This window comes from Gadus morhua, chromosome 1, assembly GCF_902167405.1.
Source record: "Gadus morhua chromosome 1, gadMor3.0, whole genome shotgun sequence".
Taxonomy (NCBI): domain Eukaryota; kingdom Metazoa; phylum Chordata; class Actinopteri; order Gadiformes; family Gadidae; genus Gadus; species Gadus morhua.
Genome location: NC_044048.1, coordinates 14,517,655 through 14,541,027, shown reverse-complemented (window position 1 = coordinate 14,541,027; position 23,373 = coordinate 14,517,655). Strand labels below are relative to the sequence as shown.

At 42.5% G+C, this 23,373-nt stretch overlaps 4 protein-coding genes across 7 annotated transcripts in view; 2 read left to right on the top strand and 2 right to left on the bottom strand.

Moving 5' to 3' along the window:
* The window catches only part of lgr6 (leucine-rich repeat containing G protein-coupled receptor 6), a 20,504-nt gene extending 17,961 nt beyond the window's left edge, over positions 1-2,543 (top strand). Inside the window, exon 15 of the mRNA XM_030355841.1 lies at positions 106-2,543. Coding sequence (XP_030211701.1) covers positions 106-1,358 — 1,253 coding nt within the window. The 3' untranslated portion in view covers positions 1,359-2,543. The remainder of the gene's footprint in view (positions 1-105) is intronic.
* ube2t (ubiquitin-conjugating enzyme E2T (putative)) lies at positions 2,389-4,682 on the bottom strand. 2 transcript variants are annotated; one of them, XM_030355874.1, is made up of 7 exons: positions 4,558-4,682; positions 4,258-4,373; positions 4,098-4,167; positions 3,890-3,995; positions 3,655-3,753; positions 3,016-3,099; positions 2,389-2,743 (listed from the first exon to the last, which is right to left on the bottom strand). In XM_030355874.1, exons 2-7 carry the CDS (start codon positions 4,364-4,366, stop codon positions 2,621-2,623), a joined length of 591 nt encoding a protein of 196 aa, XP_030211734.1. In that variant the 5' UTR covers positions 4,367-4,373; positions 4,558-4,682; the 3' UTR covers positions 2,389-2,620. The 2 variants fall into 2 exon arrangements, with proteins under 2 accessions (XP_030211734.1, XP_030211735.1); XM_030355875.1 differs by lacking the exon at positions 3,016-3,099.
* A 112-nt stretch (positions 4,683-4,794) lies between these two features.
* On the bottom strand, positions 4,795-7,257 carry zgc:194242 (uncharacterized methyltransferase YdaC). Of its 2 annotated transcripts, none has more exons than XM_030355872.1 (4): positions 7,144-7,257; positions 6,403-6,656; positions 5,928-6,108; positions 4,795-5,263 (listed from the first exon to the last, which is right to left on the bottom strand). In XM_030355872.1, coding segments are annotated over exons 1-4 (633 nt in total). In that variant the 5' UTR covers positions 7,145-7,257; the 3' UTR covers positions 4,795-5,066. The 2 variants fall into 2 exon arrangements, with proteins under 2 accessions (XP_030211732.1, XP_030211733.1); XM_030355873.1 differs by lacking the exon at positions 7,144-7,257 and adding an exon at positions 6,936-7,014.
* A 179-nt stretch (positions 7,258-7,436) lies between these two features.
* etv7 (ETS variant transcription factor 7) lies at positions 7,437-12,703 on the top strand. 2 transcript variants are annotated; one of them, XM_030355854.1, is made up of 9 exons: positions 7,437-7,670; positions 7,919-8,072; positions 8,423-8,587; positions 9,423-9,578; positions 10,178-10,297; positions 10,502-10,627; positions 10,937-11,079; positions 11,282-11,382; positions 11,729-12,703. In XM_030355854.1, the coding sequence occupies exons 2-9, from the start codon at positions 7,949-7,951 to the stop codon at positions 11,889-11,891; spliced, it is 1,098 nt and encodes a 365-aa protein (XP_030211714.1). In that variant the 5' UTR covers positions 7,437-7,670; positions 7,919-7,948; the 3' UTR covers positions 11,892-12,703. The 2 variants fall into 2 exon arrangements, with proteins under 2 accessions (XP_030211714.1, XP_030211723.1); XM_030355863.1 differs by lacking the exon at positions 7,919-8,072 and having other exon boundaries at positions 7,439-7,670.
* Positions 12,704-23,373: the final 10,670 nt, after the last annotated feature.

Here is a 23,373-nt window from a genome sequence, read left to right as displayed (position 1 = left end):
TAAGCCAGAACAAATAAAACATGAGCCTGCCGATACGCCTGGTTCCCAGGCGAGGTCAAACAGGGTGTTTCTACCACTAAAGTTGTGTTTTCTTGTCTGCTGCAGGTCCTTTCCGCCCCTGTGACTCTCTGCTGGGCAGCTGGCTGGTGCGCGTGGGCCTGTGGGCCATCTCCTTCGTGTCCGTCTTGGGGAACTTCATGCTGCTCCTCTCACTCTTCGGCTCAGCCGGATACCTCTCCCCGCTACGCTTCACCGTGGCTTGCATGGGCGCCTCCAACCTGCTGACGGGCGTGTGCACGTGCACCCTGGCCCTGGTGGACGCCCTGACCTTCGGCGAGTTCGGTCACCACGGCGCCCGCTGGGAGGGCGGTCCCGGTTGCCAGGCGACGGGCTGGGTGTGGGTGTTCTCCTCCGAGGCGAGCGTGCTGCTGTTGACGCTGGCGGCCGTGCAGTGCGGCGTGAGCGTGACGTGCGTCCGGGCCTACGGGAAGTCCCCGTCGCTCGGCAGCGTCCGCGCCTGTTCCCTCTTCTGCCTCACCCTCTCCCTCACCCTGGCCTCCCTCCCGTTGGTGGGAGTGGGGGAGTACGGCTCCTCGCCGTTCTGCCTGCCTTCCCCCCTGCCACCCTCGTCCTCCCAGCCCCACTCCTCCATCGGCTTCCCCCTGGCTCTGATCATGATGAACACCCTGTGTCTGCTGATAGTGACCGGCTCCTACATCCGCCTGTACTGGGAGCTGCTGAGGGGAGAGTGTGAGGGGCTGTGGGACTGTGCCATGATCAAGCACGTGGCCTGGCTCATATTCACCAACGGCCTCCTGTACGTGCCGGTGGCCATCCTGTCCCTCTTCTCCCTGCTGGGCCTCCTGTCTCTGGGTCAGGAGGTGCTCAAGTCAGTGCTGCTGCTCCTTCAGCCCCTGCCCTCCTGCCTCAACCCGCTCCTCTTCCTGCTCTTCACGCGAGACTCCTCCCAGTTCTTCTTCTTTTGGCCCCGCCCTAAAGCATGCCCGCAGCTCCGCCGCGACCACCCGCACGACTCGCTGATGTCGGTGGAGACGGAGAAGAGCTCCTGCTCCGAGTCGTCGGCGCAGCTTTCCCTCAACGAGTCCGACGGCCTGTACAGCGACGGGCCTGCCCCCACCAGGTCCAATCCAATCAGGTTCTCCAACTGCTCCTCGACGTCCTCTTCTGTCCCGCTCATCCCCTGTCAGATACCTTCTCCGAGGCCCATAGACAGAGTGACAGAGAGGCTGAGCCTGGGAAACGATGGCCGTCTCAAAAGTTTTGACGGGGGTGAAGGCAGCCACACCTGCTCCTTCCACCCCTCCTCCATGCCGCCCTCCATCGCCTCCCCTCCCTGACTCCCACATCATATGGTAAAAGTCTGGAAACAGTGGACTCCCTTGGACCACCTTGGTTTCACAGCAGCATAGAACCAGGGCCAAGTTATTCATCTTCCAAGTTACTGAAAACAGGCACGAAAAACAAGCAAATAAGTGCACGGAATCCAAAACCCTGCACCAACAGTCTTCAAGAAGCAAAAGAAGAAAAGACTATTCAAATAAAACACCCCATAATATTGGCATCTGGGGTGGTGGAGTCTTTTTCAGACACTTTGGAGTGGATTGAGTCAGTCGTGTACAATCCATGAAGAACACAGAGCTCAAATCATAGTGGTCTAGACAGGGCAGTTTAAGTAGAGCCTTAAAATGTTTAAAGTGTAAATGTTAATATTGATATATGTTGTTAAGATGGTTAGGCAAATTATTGATAGTTTGAAACATCAAACTTGTTTCAAGAGTTTGATGTTATTGTTTTTTTAAATACAAGTTCTCTTACTGCTATGGTTAACTTCAAATATAAGGGATCAATTAAGTTAAACAAGGACAGGTAGTTTCATCAGAGTATGCTCAACTATGTTTTTTGGTTTTTGCATGACTCATTTCATCAACAAAACTGCCTTTTGTGATAGCAAAAAAAAAATACAACAGGAAACAGACAGCACATATAGTTTACATGTTTTATGGTCTAATAATGCAACTTTCCAGACAAGAGGCAATAAGTCATACAGACTGGGATGTAACTAGGATCTTATTACAGACTGTTAGCTAGAGTAGGCTAGCAATATGTATATGCAATGTAACTACCTCTGAACTAGCATGCTATTGATTCACTATAGCCTTATGTTTCTCATTTTTATATTATATACAAAAATATAATTTTATAAGAAATAAATCTTAGTTTGTAATAAAAAACAACTGTCTTGCCATTGTATAGCTTATGTTTGCATTGTGATGGATGCATTGAAACACCCTTCCCAGGACACCCATCTTCAGCAAAGTGATTCTATATCTGAACATATACACAAATGAAAATGACGAAACAAAAAGGTTTGTCGAAGAGCAAACTTTTTATTTAAACTACTTTGAGCAGCCTTACAGATATTTGAATACAAAAATATATCAAAGATTAAGAAGATATATTCATAAAGTATACAAAAATAAATATTATGTATCTACTGACATTGACAATTAAAAAAAAAAAAAGTAATCATCAACCTCAGAGTGTGTTAATTGCGTTCAAACACTCAAAACATTTAGAGACATGATTATCCAGTAATGAGCTACAAACATGCTCTCTTTGCATCCTCTGGCTTTTTCTTGTTTTCCTCCAATGTGTCCACAGAATCTCTTTTGCGGGATGTTTTCAGATCTGGAGAAGATTGGTCTTGGCTCTTGAGGGAACCCTGCAAACAACCGCACGACAATGACGATCACATTTCTCCCAACGATTGATTCTCAACATTTGAGAATCAATCCAACAATCAACATTTCTCAACAAAACGGACCAAAAAAAGAACTGCTTTGTTGCATATGTAACGTTAATTAACTATTTCAACTACTATCCCCATAAAAAAATGGGGTCATAGCCCCATCAAGTGGTGAGATCTATAACTACATCATGTGCGGTAAATAGAATGGATTTATCCAGGGCCAGACTACATGTGTTTCTACCTACCGTGTTTTTCTGGATCGCATGTTTCTCAGTCCACTTTCTGGCATTCTCCACAAACAGCTGTTTATTGTATTTAAATTCTGACGACTGCAATAAAAAAGTAACACGGTTGACTCTTTAAATATTGATTTAGCAGCAATAAATTGTACGACAGGGTTCAAGGTAAAAATTTGCCCACAAACACACTGGCAGAGACAGTTTTGACCCTCAGTTGAGTTTATGTTGTTGTTTACCTGGCTTCACTACGCTGCAAGCTGGTGTCATGCTTTAGCAGTCATGGGCAAATGGTTTGGTATTGTTCAAAATAACTAATGCTGGAGGGTTTAGATTTTATAACGCACATATTTGTTTTAATATATCACATTTGTTTAGCACTGGTCGATTGCGACAGCGAGTTGTATGTTTCACTGTCCCATCGGGCTTTCCATATTGTTGAACCCTGAATAACTAAATTTCCTTGAAGCATAAGACAATATAACCATGTTACAATATATTGTTTCAGTATGAAACATTGTGAGCAGAAATTAAAGTAGCATATACAATCTGAAACCCTACTACGCCCTGTTAATAATATAGATACACAAACACAAACAGTGACAACTTTAGTTTTTCCAGGTGTTTCAATGTATAATAGAGCCTCACTATGTCAGCCATGAGCGGATCATCAGGGTTGGGTTCAGCCATCAGAAGCTGGATGGACGTGAGGATCGTGGAGATGTTGAGAGATGGTCTCCAGGCACCCTTGACCCCAAATGTAAACAATAAAAATTGAAAAAAACTTAGATGACGTAGACATGATAGACAATACCTGAGTCTTGGCGCACATAAGACAAACAGTTTTAATTTGAACAGCCTTTGATATGAAGGTTCTAACAACCTTGGGAGGTAGCTTGAGACCGTCGTGACAGATGCGTCCTGCGTTGTCGATGTTTGGGTGGTAGATGGGCGTCAAGAACCTGATATTAGGAGGCTCGAATGGGTACCTGGTGAAAGGATGTGAAAGCAGTCCGGGTACATAAATAAGGGTTTAGAAAAATGACGTATACGATTCACTATTACAGGATCAGATTTGACAGCAGTTTTACCTCTCGGGGACTTTGATCTCCAAGGTGAAAAGTCCGCCCTCATACGGTGTACCATCTCCACCAACTATCTCTGTAAACCAGAGAAACCAACCAAAATGAAGCAGATTAGACAAGAGTCAGGTAATTACTCCTGGGTTATCTGAGTTGGAAGCCTACTGACGGGCCCGCAGCTCGTCCACCTGGTCCTCCGGCTGCCAACAGGTGATCCCCGGGGGAGGCTCGGTGCTCAGCATCTGGAGCTCACGTTTTAACCGGGAGGCCCTCTGCATTTTGAGCCTAAAGTGTGCGTCATAAAACACGAACCAAAACTGAGGCTCGGATTCTCTGTTGAGATGATTTCCTTGAGCAACAGTTAGCTAGCTAGCTCCATATAGACCTGCCACTAACGTTACCTTCCAGAAAATGCTTTTAGTAGTAAGTATAACGAATAAAAAATCGATTTGATAGCACACACACTTACGTAATATCGATCCGTTGCGGGCCGCAACTTTATTTGGTTGATATGCAACGAGACGAGATTTTGATTTTCCCTCGTCTGCGTCAGGAGCACAACAGTGACAAGCCGAGGTGAAATGCATTAGGGGTGATGTAGTTCATTAGGCTAGATCCGGCTGCATTTGATGTAAAAGCCCTTGTGTATGCTGCTATCATGTGAATATGAACAGAAAAAGCCCTATAAGTGAAGCACAACGTCCCCTCCAAGTATTTGTATCATTTTAATTTGTTTACACTGCAAGAACATACACAAATAGTTAATGTTAATGTGTTAATTCGTAGGGCAACAAACATGTAAAAACAATTGAGAATCACTCTTCATAGCATACTTTTCTGGTATAGACTAGTATAGCATTTATTCATTATTTGCCTATATAAATCACTTCATATAAGAATATATCATATAAAATCAAAAATTGTTCAATATATTTATATTAAACATAATAAATGTTGCACACTGCAACTTGTGTGAGCTCATTTTTGGGAAGTGGCATATATAGCCTGAAATTTCCTATTGCTGTGTTGTACATCTTCGATTCTGACGTCAACAAAGCCAGAATCTTTCAGAGCTTCCATGTAGGCCTCCGGACGCCAGTTTTCTCCTGGCATTGCCCCTCTTGAAGCCAAAGCAGCTATCCGTTGCAGGTTTAATGTGGCCACCATCAGACCACCTATTGGAGTAACAGGATACACAAACACAGACACACTCAGAGAGAGAGAGAAAGAGAGTGAGAGAGCGATGCATACACAATGATGAAAAGTGGAAAAATCTAAACTAAGTTATCCTTTATTGCCCCTTTTTGGGGGAAATTCTTTCTCTGCTTTTGACCCATCCGGGATCCGTTGAGCACATACATGCACACCCGGAGCAGTGGGCAGCCGCAGTTCAAATATAAAAAATGCATTCACTCGAATTATTTAAAATATAGTGAAAATAATGACAGGGCCCCACTGGGTGTGTTGATAAGCCATTACGTTTCATTATCTATGATGACAAATTCATCGTCCACGCAGAAGTATGATCGATCGATCAGTATCTACCAGTTAGTACAGTACCTAGGGTAAGCTAAAATGTTTATTTTATGTTTTCATTTTAATCTATTTGAACTTATTTAACCAGGTTTGTCTCATCGGGATTCAATATCTACTTTTACCAGAGAGACCTGTCCAAGACAGCAGCATTATACAATAAAAAATACAGTTAACAACCACACTCCATAAGGGACTGGTTTGAAATTGTCTGTTGTTCATCCATAGATTAACGCTAAAGTTTGTGAAAACAGTAAGGAACAGAATGAGTCTGCTTTGGTCTGACTCGTGCCAGTGCCGCCTCACCTGGTTTCATGACACGATGGAGTTCTGCGCTGCCCTTCCTGAGGTCCGGCCAGAAGTAGTAGCAGTTACAGTGGAAGACTTTGTCCACGATGCTGTCTGCCAGGGGCATGGCTGCTACATCACAATGGTGCAGGGTGACTTTACCGCTGGCCAAAAGGTCCTTCAACAGATCACTCGCCATCTGGACATTGAAGAAGAAGAATGTGATGATGTTGGAGTGACTTTTAATATGTGCTTGCATTCGACTTTAAAGATTGGTTTTACATTGTGATGAACAGTTTCTCCATTTATTACAAGATGTGATTTGACCATTTAACAAGATAATAGAGCATAATCCTTTCAACCAGTCTATTCACATACTCATAACATTTATTCACATTCATTTATTTTGCATTCTTTACTGGCCTCTTGGTTTGTGGTAGACTGTATAAGCAATATGAACATGAATGTGAGCTTTGAACGCACTCAGATTTACCTGGTGCATATACTTGGAGTAGTCCACTCCGATGAGGGAGCCCGAGGGCTGTGTGAGCAGACCTGCTGCTGACTGGAGACCCAGACCCGGACCGTGACCCACTTCCAGGACCGTGTCCCCGGGCTGGATCCCACACAGCCGCACCGCCTTCTCCTCCAAAACGCGGTTCCCAACTTTGAGGAACCTGCTTACCAACCAGCCAACCAGCGAGCGGGTCGGTAGGCCGAGCTGCTTCCCAATGTTATGCCACATCACTAGAACATTAAAAAGCCCATATTTGTATATTCTCAATGAAGGTATGGAACAATTATAACCTTTGGTAGTGATAATTAACGGACTATCTTCATGCAAATGATGATTAAAGTATCAAATGTGTAATTTCAAGCATGCATTTAGTAAAAGTGTGCAGCATTAGGAAATGTATATTTGCTAAGGAGGCTAACAAGGTGGAAGTTAGGGTTACTGCAATTAATAAGCTAAGCACACTGCTAACTGATTTTCCATGTATAAACTTTAAGTTCAAAACGACATACTGTATTAAACACATCGATTATGCATAAATATTGCTCAAGCCCAAACAGACTGGCTTCAGGATCCCAAATACTTCTGCAAAGACAGTGGGCGAATTAAGAAAGTAGTGCGTCCATATAATGAGATTAGCCTAGTGGTTAATGGGCACACGGAACAGCACAGGTTAATAAAACAATGAATTCATAATATACAGTCAGTGATTCGTTATACTTTTCTTTGTTGCTCTTTCTGGTTCCTAGTGCGTCGTTCCCGATACTGTTCTCATTCGACAGTGACAACTGGGGGGCGGGGCTAGGTGAACGCGTTAGGTCCTGTCCCTGCGTTTTTGTGGGGGAGTGTCTGTAAATGATTGACTTTTACATTGGCAGACGTTTGTATTGTAATACTGATGTCGAAAATAAGCAAAAACCACAATAATAAAACAACCAAAAATCGATAATAGAGTAACTGAAATTATATTCCCATGCTACAGATTATCATTAGGCAGATCCTTAATGTAACAACATAGCCTAACTAAAAATAGGCGCAAACATAACTTGCTTCCCTGGTACTGGAGTACACACGTTCCTTTCGTTTTCATTTCCCGGAAGGATGAGGTTCCGAAAGTTATCGAGTTGTGTGCCCTTGGTTTTCATTTGATCATTTGCATGTTTCACGTTATTTGAAAAGGCTGTCAAATCCGCTAATGACGTATGGATAGAACCATCGAAGACCTGCCGCCGCAACTTTAAATCGAGGTAAGTTCATTTGTATGTTTTTGAAAAAGAAACCAAAATTTGGCTTAAGCTTGTGCACACATTTTTTATGCGTAGACAAAATTCACAACTGTGCTACAACTGTGTGTGTGTGTGTGTGTGTGTGTGTGTGTGTGTGTGTGTGTGTGTGTGTGTGTGTGTGTGTGTGTGTGTGTGTGTGTGTGTGTGTGTGTGTGTGTGTGTGTGTGTGCGTGCGTGCTTGCTGGCCTATGTAATGATGACATATATAGCAAGCTAAAAGAGGGAGTCTTCCTTCACCCATGTCGGTGACGCATGTCAAAAAAGAGGGGGTTCCCTCCTCTGCTCAGCCCTGCAAGCCTCCGAAGCTCCCGTCAACCTGTCCCCCAATTCAAGCGGAGTTGTGTTATTTACCCGGACGTCTGCGTGAGTTAATCCAGAGAGTTCTAGTGAAACCGAAAGTTCAAAATTCAGTCCAATTAATGTAAAAAACTAATACAAATAATGATATGGATATTTATAAAGAAAAGTATCATAACGAGGACGACAACGACGATGATTGATGATGATGGTCACTATGATGCTGGAATAAATCATAATTATCATTAATGAATTAAATGTATTAATAGCACATTATTAAAACAAAGGGGTTAGTGGCATAGGTGGGTTGAGATCTCTCTCAGTGTTGTTTGCGGCCCTATGTTAAGAATACGGTTCACTACTTATATATTAATTGCTGTTTATTGATGTGTGTGTGTGCTTGTCTGTGTGTATAGGTATAAATCCCTCTCTGTGGGACACAGAGGATGTAGCTCATTGGCTAAACTGGGCCCAGAAGGAGTACTCCCTGCGCTGGCCAGAGAAAAAGTGCTTTGAGATGAATGGACGAGCCCTCTGTCTGCTCACCAAGGAGGACTTCAGATGGCGCTGCCCAAATTCAGGTTGAAATCACTCACTGGATAGAGATGTGATCATCACAGCGATAATCTCAACAATAATAATATCAATGCATATTACGACTCTGCTTATACGATTACAATACTATGCATTCTCCAAAGTGGATTACAATAAGTACATTCAACCACGTACTATACAACGAGAACGTACAATTCCTCAATAAGCAAACTGCCTCAAGTGCTAAATTGTTGAAAAAAGAGATACAGAATTGATTTACTTTTTATTTTTTATTTTGTTCAATTATTTTATTTTGTATTCGCACTGCTGCTGTACTACCACTACTGCTGCTATTTTACTACTAATTATTTGACTACTTCTACTACTAATACTACTTCTACTCCGACTAATAATAATGCTACTAATTCTACTACTCAAGCAAACACTACCAATACTACTAATAATAATAATAACGATAGTAACTAAATTATATGATAATGATACTATTAAATATTAACACTAAACGACAATACATCTGGCTATAGGCATGTGATACGCCATATGTTATGTTAAAAACATCACACAGCATACACTGTTACAATGTTCACATAACTCTGACTTAACATAGGTTAGGTCGGCTTAGCTCAGGAGGTAGGGCGGTTGTCTTGTAACAGAAAGGTTGCTAGTTTGATCCACAGCTCCTCCTAGCTGAGTGTTGATGTGTCCCTGAGCAAGACATTTAACCCTTACTGCTCCAAGTTGCTTTGGAGAAAAGCGTCTGCTAAATGCCCTAATTGTAATTGTAAACAATCTTGCGAGCTAGATATAAGATTGATACTATAGGAAGAAATGTTGCAGCTCTGTTGTTTTTGGTACCAACAGGTGACGTGCTCTATGAGATCCTGCAGTGCGTGAAGCAACATAGGATGGATGTGCTCTGCAAGCCCCCCGATCAATCCCATCACAGACCTCTGAATCAGCAGAACCCCAATGCTCTCGTCCAAAGAGCCCAGTGTTTTGCAACACATACAAGCACAGGTGGGTCACTTCAAACTCTGGTGCAATGGATTGAACAAAACAAACCATAACAACAAACGAATAAAACCTGCCGGTTCACTCCGTCAAGAACGCAAGCCTCACAGGAACGCGCGCTAAACCACATTCACATGAAAACACAAACACACACTCACGCACACACACATACACACACACACACACACACACACACACACACACACACACACACACACACACACACACACATATACACACACACACACACAAGCACACACACACACACACACACACACACACACACACACACACACACACACACACACACACACACACACACACACACACACACACACACACACACACACACACACACACACACACGTCCATGCAAGCGGAATAACGAAATAGGTGCTTTCCTTGCAACCAGTGGCAGGGTGCCAGTTGGTGTGGTTTACCAGGAAGCGGTCTGTCACAGGACACGTCTTATTTCTTCAGAATATCTTTTATAAATGAAAATTGACAAAAAATCGTGTTTGTTTTCATCAATATGAATTAATAAAGCTTGCCTTTACTTCGATAACAAGGAACATTTGTTCTTAATGTTCGTTGTTCCCTCTCAGTTCCTGGAAGCGTTGAAGGCCCAGCTCGTTCCTTTACTAGTTTGACCAGCCGGCATGAACCAATGAAAAAAGAAAATTCCTCATCTCCTCCCACGCATCGGCTTCCGCAAACCTCCCCGGGTAGGGATTTAACACATCCACAGTGGCCCCATGTGTGCATTAATACAGTACATTTATCTTAAATGACACATAATATTCAATAAAATAATATCATATCACATCATACAATAGAATAGAATATTCCAGTGGTGAGTGTGTTGCCCTTTCTTTATTGTCCCTCCCTCACTTCCCTCTTCCTTATTCCTCGTTTCCCCGGTGTGTTAGATGTCTCAGCTGATGCCCCCACACCTCCGTCCGAGAGTCCTCGCACAGCCAACCCCGGAGATGAACCCCTAAACCTCTCCAACCGGGAGAAGGCAAGAAGCCCACCGCGTGAAGGACACATACCAGGTAGATTCATGCCACTCTACTCACTAACTCTTCATGCGCTATGATTCTGACGCAGATACAAGTCTGGACAGCTCCTGATAAACATGAGGCATGCTATCTTCTGGAGAATCCCAACCAACGATTCCTTCCTCTTATTCAATCTAGCTGCCCTTCGTAATACTGTAATATCCATGGACGGTAAAAGTGTGTGGTCAATATTGCCGTGTACTCCAGTGACAGCATACACATGCAGTCAACCATCGTGATGAAAAGGATTGTAATTTGTGTGATGTTACCCAATATTCAAAGTCAAACATGTATCCTTCCCAGAGTGCAAGCTCCTCTGGGACTACGTTTACCAGTTGCTCTGTGATCCGCACTATCGGTCGTACATCCGCTGGGAAGACCAAAAGAGGCTTGTGTTCAAGGTTGTCGACCCAAATGGACTCGCTCGCCTCTGGGGAAACCACAAGGTGAGAAGGAGAAGAGGTCCAGCTGGCTACTTTGAGTGTGGTCAATGTACAGATGTGATGGGGTTGGTGAAACAACTAAAGAGTTGGGGGTGTAGCACAGAGTTTTTAGGGGTGTTCTATATCTGTTTCACTTTGCACTTTGAGTCTGCCTCAAGTATGAAAAGTGCAAAATAAATAAAGTTGCCTTGCCTTGCCTTTCCAGAGCAGAGACAACATGACCTACGAGAAGATGTCCCGGGCTTTGCGACACTATTACAAACTGAACATCATCAGGAAGGAACCCAAGCAGAAACTACTATTCAGGTTACCTCCATTATTCCCTCTGTGTTAACATGTACAGGGGCTTACAATAAAATACATCTGCAAAAACACAGTCACAGCTCATTGTGAATATTGTAATATGTACATGGCTTATAAAAACAACCCCCCCCCCCCCCGCACACACACACACACACACGCACGCACGCACGCACGCACGCACGCACGCACGCACGCACGCACGCACGCACGCACGCACGCACACACACACACACACACACACACACACACACACACACACACACACACACACACACACACACACACACACACACACACACACACACACACAAAATCATTCATAGTCGTTTTATATTCATAATAATCTCAGATTCCTGAAGACCCCTCAAGAGATCAGAGTGCAGCGGAAAGTGCCGAGCACTGAGCATGGGATTGCACCCCAGGGACAGAGTCCTTTCCTGGACAGGGGCTCCCCCGGACACTCTCCTCCAACAGAGTCTGATGAAGACAAAGCGTTGGAACTGTCCCCATAGTCCCTCCACGGCTGGTCGATTTCCAGTGAGCAGGGAAGGAGTCATTTTTATGTGTCTGTGTGACCTTTGTAGGTGAATAACGGTGAAACTGTTGGGTCTGGTCGCAAAGTTCACGATCATAAATTTGCCTTTATATTGGCCCACAAGAAGTTTGTGGAGGTCAATGTATCAGTCAGTGGTTTGTAGTTTGCTAATGCTGTTTCTGATGACCGATATCAACGTGTTGTCTCAGGGCTATATCAGATATTGCTGACTTTACTTACATTTTTGGTTGTTTGCATGCAGAATTAGGCAACAAATACAGATTGTGGTTATGTGTCAATTTGAGCTGATGTTTTTTTGTATTTTCTTCTGTTCTAATGTTGTCATGTCACCCTCAAGTAAAACTGAACTTTTACTATTTTTTTGTCATTATATATATAATATGGTTTATTGAAGACTAGTTATTGATATGTTATAAGTTGTTTTAACTGTATAAATTGAACAAAAGCTTTTAACATCACATCAATTAATATAATCTTGATAAATTATATTTGATTTTAGAACTGCATTTTCGTACGGATCATGCAATCGTATGTGGTGTGTGTCTGGGTTTGTGAGTGTGAGTTTGTGTTAAATGATCAGCAGATATATATTCTGTATTTTTCTCTGATTCTCCGTGGGTTTAGATTATGCTAAACCAATCTGTGACTGTGTCTTAATGACTATTGATTTACATATTTGCAACCCGGGTTTAGATAACACCTTTTTCATTTAATCAGATTTAAATCACAACCCATTAAAGAATAAATAAATATAAAGAGAAAAGTCGACTCTCTCTAGCTTTCAATTAAATCCTGTTACATTTGTTCGTTTTAATCGAAAGGATGAACCTAAGTTTCGTGATTTAGACCTCACTTGACCTCACCCCCAGATGTACACGGTGCAATGATTTTTTTCACCACTGGGATGCTGACTGTGTTTCCCGCCTAATGTTTTTTCCTTTGGCGGCCCTCAGTCAAATTGTGGGTTCCTAAATAGGCCCTCAGCTGTCAAAACTTTGAGAACACCTGATCCATTGTATCTGACTGATATGGTGGGATTATAGTTCTCTGAATCACATGGTTTGCTGAGTCTAGCCAATCTGACTGAGGCTTTTGCCTTTTGTTTACCGGAATGCTTTGCGTTCGAAATATGTAGGCATCCAGACATCTGAAAAGTTACACTAATTTTGACAACCATTATTCACGTTCCTCCGGGAAACAGTGTTGATTAACTTAAAGTGTTAGCATCTATGTCCTCTGTTAGTGGAAGCTCATTGTAGAGTACCCTTGCAGTGGGTAACCACAACCTGGTGAGTGGGTGCACAGAAAATAGAAGAAGAAGCTGCTTGATGAACTTCAGCTCAAATGGTGGATGTGAACTCAGTGGTTTGGAAACGCCCACGGCTGGCAGATGAGTCCAATGGATGAGGTGGAGCACAGCTTCAGAACCCAATTCAGACTACGCTCCCCCCACTTTTGATCTTCTTACCATTACAAAGACCACCATTATTGTGTATGGATAAAGTTTATTCATACTAGTTAGAAAGAGACCGTATCAATCTTTTTTTTTTTTAAATAAATTGATGTTATCAGGCATAGAGATGATGTTGACAGCTATTTTTAACTTCCTAATTTGGACCCATTTTCATAAACTCAACTAGAGATTTCCACATTCCTTTACTTGTGTGCACACACTTACAGTAGTCTAACAGGTTGTCAAAGGCCACTTTACAAACACTGAACATTAGGATAATCGCAATGTATTTTTGTTACATTGAAAAGTCCTGTTGGCTCACTCAGTGTGTTTGTGTGCCTGAGCCACCTCCTGAAAATACATGTTCCTTTACCTCATTTAGAATCGTTATTAATAGTTCTCTGAATCGCATAGTTTTGTTGAGTCTGGCCAATCACCGTGAGGCTATTTGCTATTTTGTTTCCCAGAATGCTTTGCTTTCAACTCTTAGATCACATACAGGAATAAAGAAAAATAAAACAATAACTATGTGCCTATTCTTTAATATTTTTATCATTCAGTTTTAGTTTTTATTAATTTCTGAATGGTTACATTTATTTTGACAACCATTATTCACGTTCCTCCAAGACGCAGTGGTGGTTAATCGAAAGTGTTAGCAACTGGGTTCTCTGTGGGAGGAAGCTAATTGTAGAGGCCACCAGCAGAGTGAGAATTCACTCGATACCAACGCCTCGGGGAAGGTCTGAGACAGGAGCCATTGGTCCCCCTCGCAGCGGGTCACCATAACCTGGTGAGGGTGCACAGAAATTACTGGCCTCACTGAGTGGGGATCACAGGAGAAGCTGCTTGATGTCCTTCAGACCAACTGGTGGATGTGAACTCAGTGGCTTGGAAACGCCCACGGCTGGCAGATGAGTCCAATGGATGAGGTGGAGCACAGCGCCAGAACCCAATTCAGACTACTCTCCTCCCACATTTGATCTTCTTAACTTTACACACACACAGATGAGTATATTATGCATCAATGAGTCCCCCTAAAATACACAATCAATGATTGTGTATTCAGACTAGCTGGAAAGAGACTGTATCACAATCCGATTACGTTGTTATCAGGTTTAGAGATAATATAGACACATATAATGAAGGGCTCTGATTAGTTTTGCTTTCTAAATCACTTTTTTTCACTTCCTAGTTTAGACTCAATGAATAAACTCTGGAACCGTCAAAGAGATTTCCTCATTCCTTCACATGCATATTTGTGCGCACCCAAAATGAGTCTAACTTGTTGACAAAGGCCACTTTACAAATGCTGAACATTAGGATATCTCAGTGTATTTTGTTCCATTAAAATGTCCTATGCGCTCACTGAGTGTATGCGTCAGTGGCTGAGTTCCAAGTTCTTTACAGATGAGTATATTATGCATCAATGAGTCCCCCTAAAGTTTTTAACATCCAAAATGTGTAAATACAACATTCCCATCAAAAGGCAAGGTGCCCACCTCCTGAAGGAAGCATACATGTTCCAGTATCTCATTTAGAACAATTCATTGCATCCTTCCTTGGAGTTCTCTGAATCACATGGTTTTGCTTAGTCTGGCCAATCACACTGAGGCTATTTGCATTTTGTGGCCCTGAATGCTTTGCGTTCAAATCTTTCATCACATTTAGGAGTGAAGAAAAATAAAACAATGAATCTGTCTCTATTCTTCAATATATTTATTATTTAGTTTTAATTTGTATTAATTTCTGAATGGTTACATTTATGTTGACAACCATTATTCACGTTCCTCCAAGACGCAGTGGTGGTTAATTGAAAGTGTTAGCAACTGTGTTTTCTGTGGGAGGAAGCTCATTGTAGAGGCCACCAGCAGAGTGAGAATTCACTCCAAACCAACGCCTCGGGGAAGGTCTGAGACAGGAGCCATTGGTCCCCCTCGCAGGGGGTCACCATAACCTGGTGAGTGGGTGCACAGAAAATACTGGCCTCATTGAGTGGGGATCACAGGAGAAGCTGCTTGATGTCCTTCAGACCAACTGGTGGATGTGAACTCAGTGGCTTGGAAACTCCCACGGCTGGCAGATGAGTCCAATGGATGAGGTGGAGCACAGCACCAGAACCCAATTCAGACTACTCTCCTCCCACCTTTGATCATTTTTACATTCTACAAACCTAACAATGATTGTGTATTCAGACAAGCTGGAAAGAGACTGTATCACAATCAGATTACGTCGTTATCAGGTTTAGAGATTATATGGCCACATATAATGAAGGGTTACGATTCGTATTACTTTCTGAATCACTTTTTTTCACTTTCTAATTTAGACCCATTTAGTAAACTCTGGAACCGTCAAAGAGATTTCCTCATTCCTTCACATGCATATTTGTGCGCTGCGCAACCAAACTTAGTCTAACATGTTGACAAAGGCCACTTTACAAATACTGAACATTAGGATACCTCAGTGTATTTTGTTCTGTTCGATTTCAGCTTATTTCTAAACTGTTCGTATAGACTCTGCGTTGTGTATTTTTCGTCGTAGTAGTAATTCTTGAAGTCGAAATCAAAGCAACTTGACAGGTTGGATAAGAGGGTTGAATAGATGGTTTATTCCAGGATGTACGCGGTTGAGGAGCAATTTCGAGAAGTGTTCCTTGGCTGTCGATCCCTCTTCTCACCGAACCAAAGGGTTGGGGTAAGTTTTATATTAAAGAAGACTTGAATAACAAGAGAACAGAAGCACTCTCTCACCATCTGATGAGGTATATGGCCCAGACGACCAGTTTGGTTCATCCTTGTTGAGACATAACAAATGGTGGAATGTTGGAAATAACACCTTGTATCAGTGTGAGAGGCACTGGCCTGTTCCTAAACTAGAAATGTGAACACAGAGAGACACTAAAATACAACAACACTCTCCAGTTCCATTAAAATGTCCTATGCGCTCACTGAGTGTTTGTGTCAGTGGCTGAGTTCGAAGGTGCTTACAGATGATTATATACATCAATGAGTCCCCCTAAAGTTTTTGACATCCAAAAAGTGTAAATAGAGCAATCCCATCAAAGGCAAGGTGCCCACCTCCTGAAAGAAGCATACATGTTCCAGTATCTCATTTAGAACAATTCTTTGCATCCTTACTTGGAGTTCTCTGAATCACATGGTTTTGCTTAGTCTGGCCAATCACACTGAGGCGATTTGCATTTTGTTGCCCAGAATGCGTTCAAGTCTTTCATCACATTTAGAAGTGAAGAAAAATAAAACAATGACTCTGTCTCTATTCTTCAACATATTTATCATTTAGTTTTAATTTTTTATTAATTTCTAAATCGTTTCATACATTTTGACAACCATTATTCACGTTCCTCCAAGACGCAGTGGTGGTTAATTGAAAGTGTTAGCAACTGTGTTCACTGTGGGAGGAAGCTCATTGTAGAGGCCACCAGCAGAGTGAGAATTCACTCCAAACCAACGCCTCGGGGAAGGTCTGAGACAGGAGCCATTGGTCCCCCTCGCAGCGGGTCACCATAATCTGGTGAGTGGGTGCACAGAAAATACTGGCCTCATTGAGTGGGGATCACAGGAGAAGCTGCTTGATGTCCTTCAGACCAACTGGTGGATGTGAACTCAGTGGCTTGGAAACGCCCACGGCTGGCAGATGAGTCCAATGGATGAGGTGGAGCACAGCACCAGAACCCAATTCAGACTACTCTCCTCCCACCTTTGATCATTTTTACATTCTACAAACCTAACAATGATTGTGTATTCAGACAAGCTGGAAAGAGACAGTATCACAATCAGATTACGTCGTTATCAGGTTTAGAGATTATATAGCCACATATAATGAAGGGTTACGATTCGTTTTACTTTCTGAATCACTTTTTTTCACTTCCTAATTTAGACCCGTTTAGTAAACTCTGGAACCGTCAAAGAGATTTCCTCATTCCTTCACATGCATATTTGTGCGCACCCAAACTTAGTCTAACATGTTGACAAAGGCCACTTTACAAATACTGAACATAATCTCAGTGTATTTTGTTCTGTTCGATTTCAGCTTATTTCTAAACTGTTCGTATAGACTCTGCGTTGTGTATTTTTCGTCGTAGTAGTAATTCTTGAAGTCGAAATCAAAACAACTTGACAGGTTGGATAAGAGGGTTGAGTAGATGGTTTATTCCAGGATGTACGCGGTTGAGGAGCAGTTTCGAGAAGTGTTCCTTGGCTGTCGATCCCTCTTCTCACCGAACCAAAGGGTTGGGGTAAGTTTTATATTAAAGAAGACTTGAATAACAAGAGAACAGAAGCACTCTCTCACCCTTGATGAGGTATATGGCCCAGACGACCAGGTTGGTTCATCCTTGTTGAGACATAACAAATGGTGGAATGTTGGAAATAACACCTTGTATCAGTGTGAGAGGCACTGGCCTGTTCCTAAACTAGAAATGTGAACACAGAGAGACACTAAAATACAATAACACTCTCCAGTTCCACTAAAATGTCCTATGCGCTCACTGAGTGTATGTGTCAGTGGCTGAGTTCGAAGGTGCTTACAGATGATTATATACATCGATGAGTCTGCCTAAAGTTTTAGACATCCAAAAAGTGTAAATAGAGCATTCCCATCAAAGGCAAGGTGCCCACCTCCTGAAGGAAGCATACATGTTCCAGTATCTCATTTAGAACAATTCATTGCATCCTTATTTGTAGTTCTCTGAATCACATGGTTTTGCTTAGTCTGGCCAATCACACTGAGTCTATTTGCATTTTGTTGCCCAGAATGCGTTCAAGTCTTTCATCACATTTAGAAGTGAAGAAAAATAAAACAATGACTCTGTCTCTATTCTTCAACATATTTATCATTTAGTTTTAATTTTTTATTAATTTCTAAATCGTTTCATACATTTTGACAACCATTATTCACGTTCCTCCAAGACGCAGTGGTGGTTAATTGAAAGTGTTAGCAACTGTGTTCACTGTGGGAGGAAGCTCATTGTAGAGGCCACCAGCAGAGTGAGAATTCACTCCAAACCAACGCCTCGGGGAAGGTCTGAGACAGCAGCCATTGGTCCCCCTCGCAGCGGGTCACCATAATCTGGTGAGTGGGTGCACAGAAAATACTGGCCTCATTGAGTGGGGATCACAGGAGAAGCTGCTTGATGTCCTTCAGACCAACTGGTGGATGTGAACTCAGTGGCTTGGAAACGCCCACGGCTGGCAGATGAGTCCAATGGATGAGGTGGAGCACAGCACCAGAACCCAATTCAGACTACTCTCCTCCCACCTTTGATCATTTTTACATTCTACAAACCTAACAATGATTGTGTATTCAGACAAGCTGGAAAGAGACAGTATCACAATCAGATTACGTCGTTATCAGGTTTAGAGATTATATAGCCACATATAATGAAGGGTTACGATTCGTTTTACTTTCTGAATCACTTTTTTTCACTTCCTAATTTAGACCCGTTTAGTAAACTCTGGAACCGTCAAAGAGATTTCCTCATTCCTTCACATGCATATTTGTGCGCACCCAAACTTAGTCTAACATGTTGACAAAGGCCACTTTACAAATACTGAACATAATCTCAGTGTATTTTGTTCTGTTCGATTTCAGCTTATTTCTAAACTGTTCGTATAGACTCTGCGTTGTGTATTTTTCGTCGTAGTAGTAATTCTTGAAGTCGAAATCAAAACAACTTGACAGGTTGGATAAGAGGGTTGAGTAGATGGTTTATTCCAGGATGTACGCGGTTGAGGAGCAGTTTCGAGAAGTGTTCCTTGGCTGTCGATCCCTCTTCTCACCGAACCAAAGGGTTGGGGTAAGTTTTATATTAAAGAAGACTTGAATAACAAGAGAACAGAAGCACTCTCTCACCCTTGATGAGGTATATGGCCCAGACGACCAGGTTGGTTCATCCTTGTTGAGACATAACAAATGGTGGAATGTTGGAAATAACACCTTGTATCAGTGTGAGAGGCACTGGCCTGTTCCTAAACTAGAAATGTGAACACAGAGAGACACTAAAATACAATAACACTCTCCAGTTCCATTAAAATGTCCTATGCGCTCACTGAGTGTATGTGTCAGTGGCTGAGTTCGAAGGTGCTTACAGATGATTATATACATCGATGAGTCTGCCTAAAGTTTTAGACATCCAAAAAGTGTAAATAGAGCATTCCCATCAAAGGCAAGGTGCCCACCTCCTGAAGGAAGCATACATGTTCCAGTATCTCATTTAGAACAATTCATTGCATCCTTATTTGTAGTTCTCTGAATCACATGGTTTTGCTTAGTCTGGCCAATCACACTGAGTCTATTTGCATTTTGTGGCCCTGAATGCTTTGCGTTCAAATCTTTCATCACATTTAGGAGTGAAGAAAAATAAAACAATGAATCTGTCTCTATTCTTCAATATATTTATTATTTAGTTTTAATTTGTATTAATTTCTGAATGGTTACATTTATTTTGACAACCATTATTCACGTTCCTCCAAGACGCAGTGGTGGTTAATTGAAAGTGTTAGCAACTGTATTCTCTGTGGGAGGAAGCTCATTGTAGAGGCCACCAGCAGAGTGAGAATTCACTCCAAACCAACGCCTCGGGGAAGGTCTGAGACAGCAGCCATTGGTCCCCCTCGCAGCGGGTCACCATAACCTGGTGAGTGGGTGCACAGAAAATACTGGCCTCATTGAGTGGGGATCACAGGAGAAGCTGCTTGATGTTCTTCAGACCAACTGGTGGATGTGAACTCAGTGGCTTGGAAACGCCCACGGCTGGCAGATGAGTCCAATGGATGAGGTGGAGCACAGCGCCAGAACCCAATTCAGGCTACTCTCTATGGGGTCAGAACAGTCTCATTAATAATGAATGCACAGAGAAGGATTCACAAATGTATTTTGTGATTTATAGATAAATTACTCTCCAGGGGCGTTGCTAGGTTTCTGAAACATCCGGGGCTTAGCCCAAGAGGGAATAGGACAGGCAAATTCTGTTGTATACTTTATTGCGCATGCACATTTATTTTCATAATGCTTTACCTAAATAAAAAAAATAGGCAGGTAATTACATTGAATAGCTACCTGACTGCTGCTTATCCCCAGACATCTAAAGTTCCATTCAAGTTATTTAAGAGTAAAATGAATACAAGTGAGACAGACCTTACATTACCTATATCAGGGGTGTCAAACTCATTTTCACAAAGGGCCACTAATCACACTAAGGGCCGACATGGAGTTTACTGACATGCCTTCTTTTTAATCCAAAAAGTAAAAATAACATATTTATGAATATATTGTATACAACCTGCGTAGAGGGTCATAAAGGCTAGCAGGGCTGTCACTTTTTATTCGAAGTTCGAATATTCGTTCGAAGGTGGGGTGAAAAGTTTGAATTCGAAGTGTAATTCTCCATTCGAACTGCGTGCGCTGCCGTCTCATAAGAACTTCAGACCATTTTAAGTAGTCTGCTTTCGATCCAGCAGAGGGCGCGCTAAAATTGTATATCAGTTTGACCTGTTGCCGACCCTCTTGGCCTGGCTATCTGTATCGAATAGGGATGTCCGATATTGGCTTTTTTGCCGATATCCGATATGCGATATTGTCCAACTCTAAATTTTCGATCCCGATATCAGCCGATACCGATGTCGATATTTGGGTTATTTTTCCTCAAACCTAATTTAGGTAACATTACATATCTCCTGTTGTGGAATTAACACAACATGCTTAATGTTATTGTGATGCCCCACTGGATGCATTCTTGAATGCAACAAGGCTTTCCAAATGTTAACATTGTCTGTGCAAAATAAGAAAAATACTTCAACTTAATTTAAGGGAAAAGTGCCATGTTTATTTTTATTTTTTTAATGGTCTCAGACAACACTTTGGATTACACTCTCCCTGAGATAATCTTGACAATGCCCACAACAAATAGGGCAAACTTGACTTCACAAATGATAAAGCATTGTACCTGAACAACTATATGCAACATAGCAGTATGTTTCTTTAACTAAAACTCAATAACCTTATGTGACGGACGGGATTATTGCCGCCGCCTTGTAGGGGTAACGCAGTTCTTAACCTGGAGAGGACTGGGTGGGCCAGGATCTAGGTCCCCCACACCCAATGCCTTTGGCTTCAATGTTCAGGTGAGTGAACAGGTTGTGCGTAGTTTAGCTGTCTAGATCCACAGTAAAGTGTGTGCAGTGTTTGCGACCTGACACCACCCCCCTACTTTACTAAGATTTGGCTAAACAGGTGAAGCGCCCCTACCCCCAAGTAAGTAATACAATACAAAATAAAATAAATAAAATAGAGAATGTTTGTCCTTTACCTCTGGTGTTTACTCAACATGAAACACTGACATCTCAGAGAAATGGTTCAAAAGACACCTACCAATGTTCAACACAGCATTCATCCGCTCCAATCAACAATAACATTTAAACAGGGAAAACACCAATCACATTTAACGTTCGATCACAAATCACATTACACACATATTATAACACTCGGACAGAAAGACACGCTTTTTCGTCCTTCCTGAACAGGGGTATGTGCATCGAATGCACAGCGGTGCAATGTCCCTTCCAGTGCAGTGCGTGTGTGTGTGTGTGTGTGGGGCGTATGCGTGTGTGTGCGTGTGTGTGTGTACCGGCGCAGCGTTAGTTCGTTCATTCACAGTTCTGTTCGGGCTGCGCACGGTGTGTCATCTGTTTCAGTGTAAATGGTTATGTGGGGTGCATAGGTTACCAATACCACAGCAGAGATCGCACTTCGGGATGTGTGATGGCTGGCAGGGCAAACCTCTCCCGAAACGTCCACGGACCTTGGCAGCTCTAGGCAACCGCGTAGGACAGCGCCCTTCCTCGCAACAATCACCTGGAGGGCCTCTCTCCCCGTCGTTTTCACTGGCGTCCAGACTCAGCGAACAACGAACGCCCAAAACCGCCGCACCACTCTCAGCGACCGACCCGACGCAAAACCGCACCAAACCCAACCTAGTAATAAACTGAACTTACAAAAACAAAACGAACAAAACCAGCGTGTTTGCACAATTTCGGGGTCTTTCACACTCCTGCGCCCCTCTTTCCGCGCCTTTTTTTCTCTCCCCTCCCCTGTGCCCGTCATTCGTCTTAAAGGCGCAATCTATTTGTACCCGTTACACTTAATTGAATAAATGCACAAATATGAGTCAATTACAATGTGCACTGTACTGCACAATTTTGAAAACATTTATTTGAGCTATAAAAAAATAAAAAAATAAAATAAAATCGGTTTTAAGGCAAAGAAAATCCGATACCGATATTGACAGATATTAAATTTTTATGCTAATATCGGGCCGATAATATCGGTGGGCCGATAATATCGGACACCTCTAGTATCGAATGTTGAATCAACATTCGATACAGATAGGCCAAGAGGGCTTTGAAACAAAACGTAACTGAAGAGAACGCGAACCGAGATACAGCTATTAAAAAATTGCTAGTAAAAATGGAGAATTGCGAGGAGTACAATGCTGAGCGGACCATACCGACACCATCACATTTAAAAAGCAGCGTATGGAAGCATTTTGGCTTTTACACCGTGGGTGGAAAAGTCACAAACAAAGACAAGGCAGTTTGTCGTCTTTGTAAAAGAGAGCTGTCGTACTTATCGACAACATCAAATTTGCGCACATATCTGCTAGCTTACCACCAAAATGTAGCAGCAGAGGAACAACTGCCGAGCGGAGCAGCACAGAGTGTACAGCCGCGCGAGTTATTGTTAATGTGTAAAAGACAGCCGCACTTGTGTGTCGGAGATTCCTCTTGTTGTGTTTACAAATGTGTTATCAAAGATGTGTTTTTATCCTGTGCTGTTATGAATTCAGTAGGTATACGTGATTTCCACAAGAAATAAAAAGAGCAACATAAAAAATCAAGACTGTTGTCGTGTTCTATGGGGGGGGGGGGGGGGGTCGAATGTATTCGAATGTATTCAAATTAATTATGGACAT

What these genes read in the sequence shown, in the direction of transcription:
- ube2t (XM_030355874.1), bottom strand. Translation starts at nt 4,366, where the DNA reads ATGCAGAGGGCCTCCCGGTTAAAACGTGAGCTCCAGATGCTGAGCACC. An exon ending in GTCTCAAGCTACCTCCCAAG is followed by an intron (nt 3,754 to 3,889) that starts GTTGTTAGAACC and finishes TTTGGGGTCAAG; the next exon opens with GGTGCCTGGAGACCATCTCT. An exon ending in ATGCGATCCAGAAAAACACG is followed by an intron (nt 2,744 to 3,015) that starts GTAGGTAGAAAC and finishes GGTTGTTTGCAG; the next exon opens with GGTTCCCTCAAGAGCCAAGA.
- zgc:194242 (XM_030355872.1), bottom strand. An exon ending in ACTCCAAGTATATGCACCAG is followed by an intron (nt 6,109 to 6,402) that starts GTAAATCTGAGT and finishes TTCAATGTCCAG; the next exon opens with ATGGCGAGTGATCTGTTGAA. An exon ending in CCATCGTGTCATGAAACCAG is followed by an intron (nt 5,264 to 5,927) that starts GTGAGGCGGCAC and finishes TTACTCCAATAG; the next exon opens with GTGGTCTGATGGTGGCCACA.
- etv7 (XM_030355854.1), top strand. Translation starts at nt 7,949, where the DNA reads ATGTCGGTGACGCATGTCAAAAAAGAGGGGGTTCCCTCCTCTGCTCAG. An exon ending in TTATTTACCCGGACGTCTGC is followed by an intron (nt 8,073 to 8,422) that starts GTGAGTTAATCC and finishes CTGTGTGTATAG; the next exon opens with GTATAAATCCCTCTCTGTGG. An exon ending in GCGTGAAGGACACATACCAG is followed by an intron (nt 10,628 to 10,936) that starts GTAGATTCATGC and finishes TATCCTTCCCAG; the next exon opens with AGTGCAAGCTCCTCTGGGAC.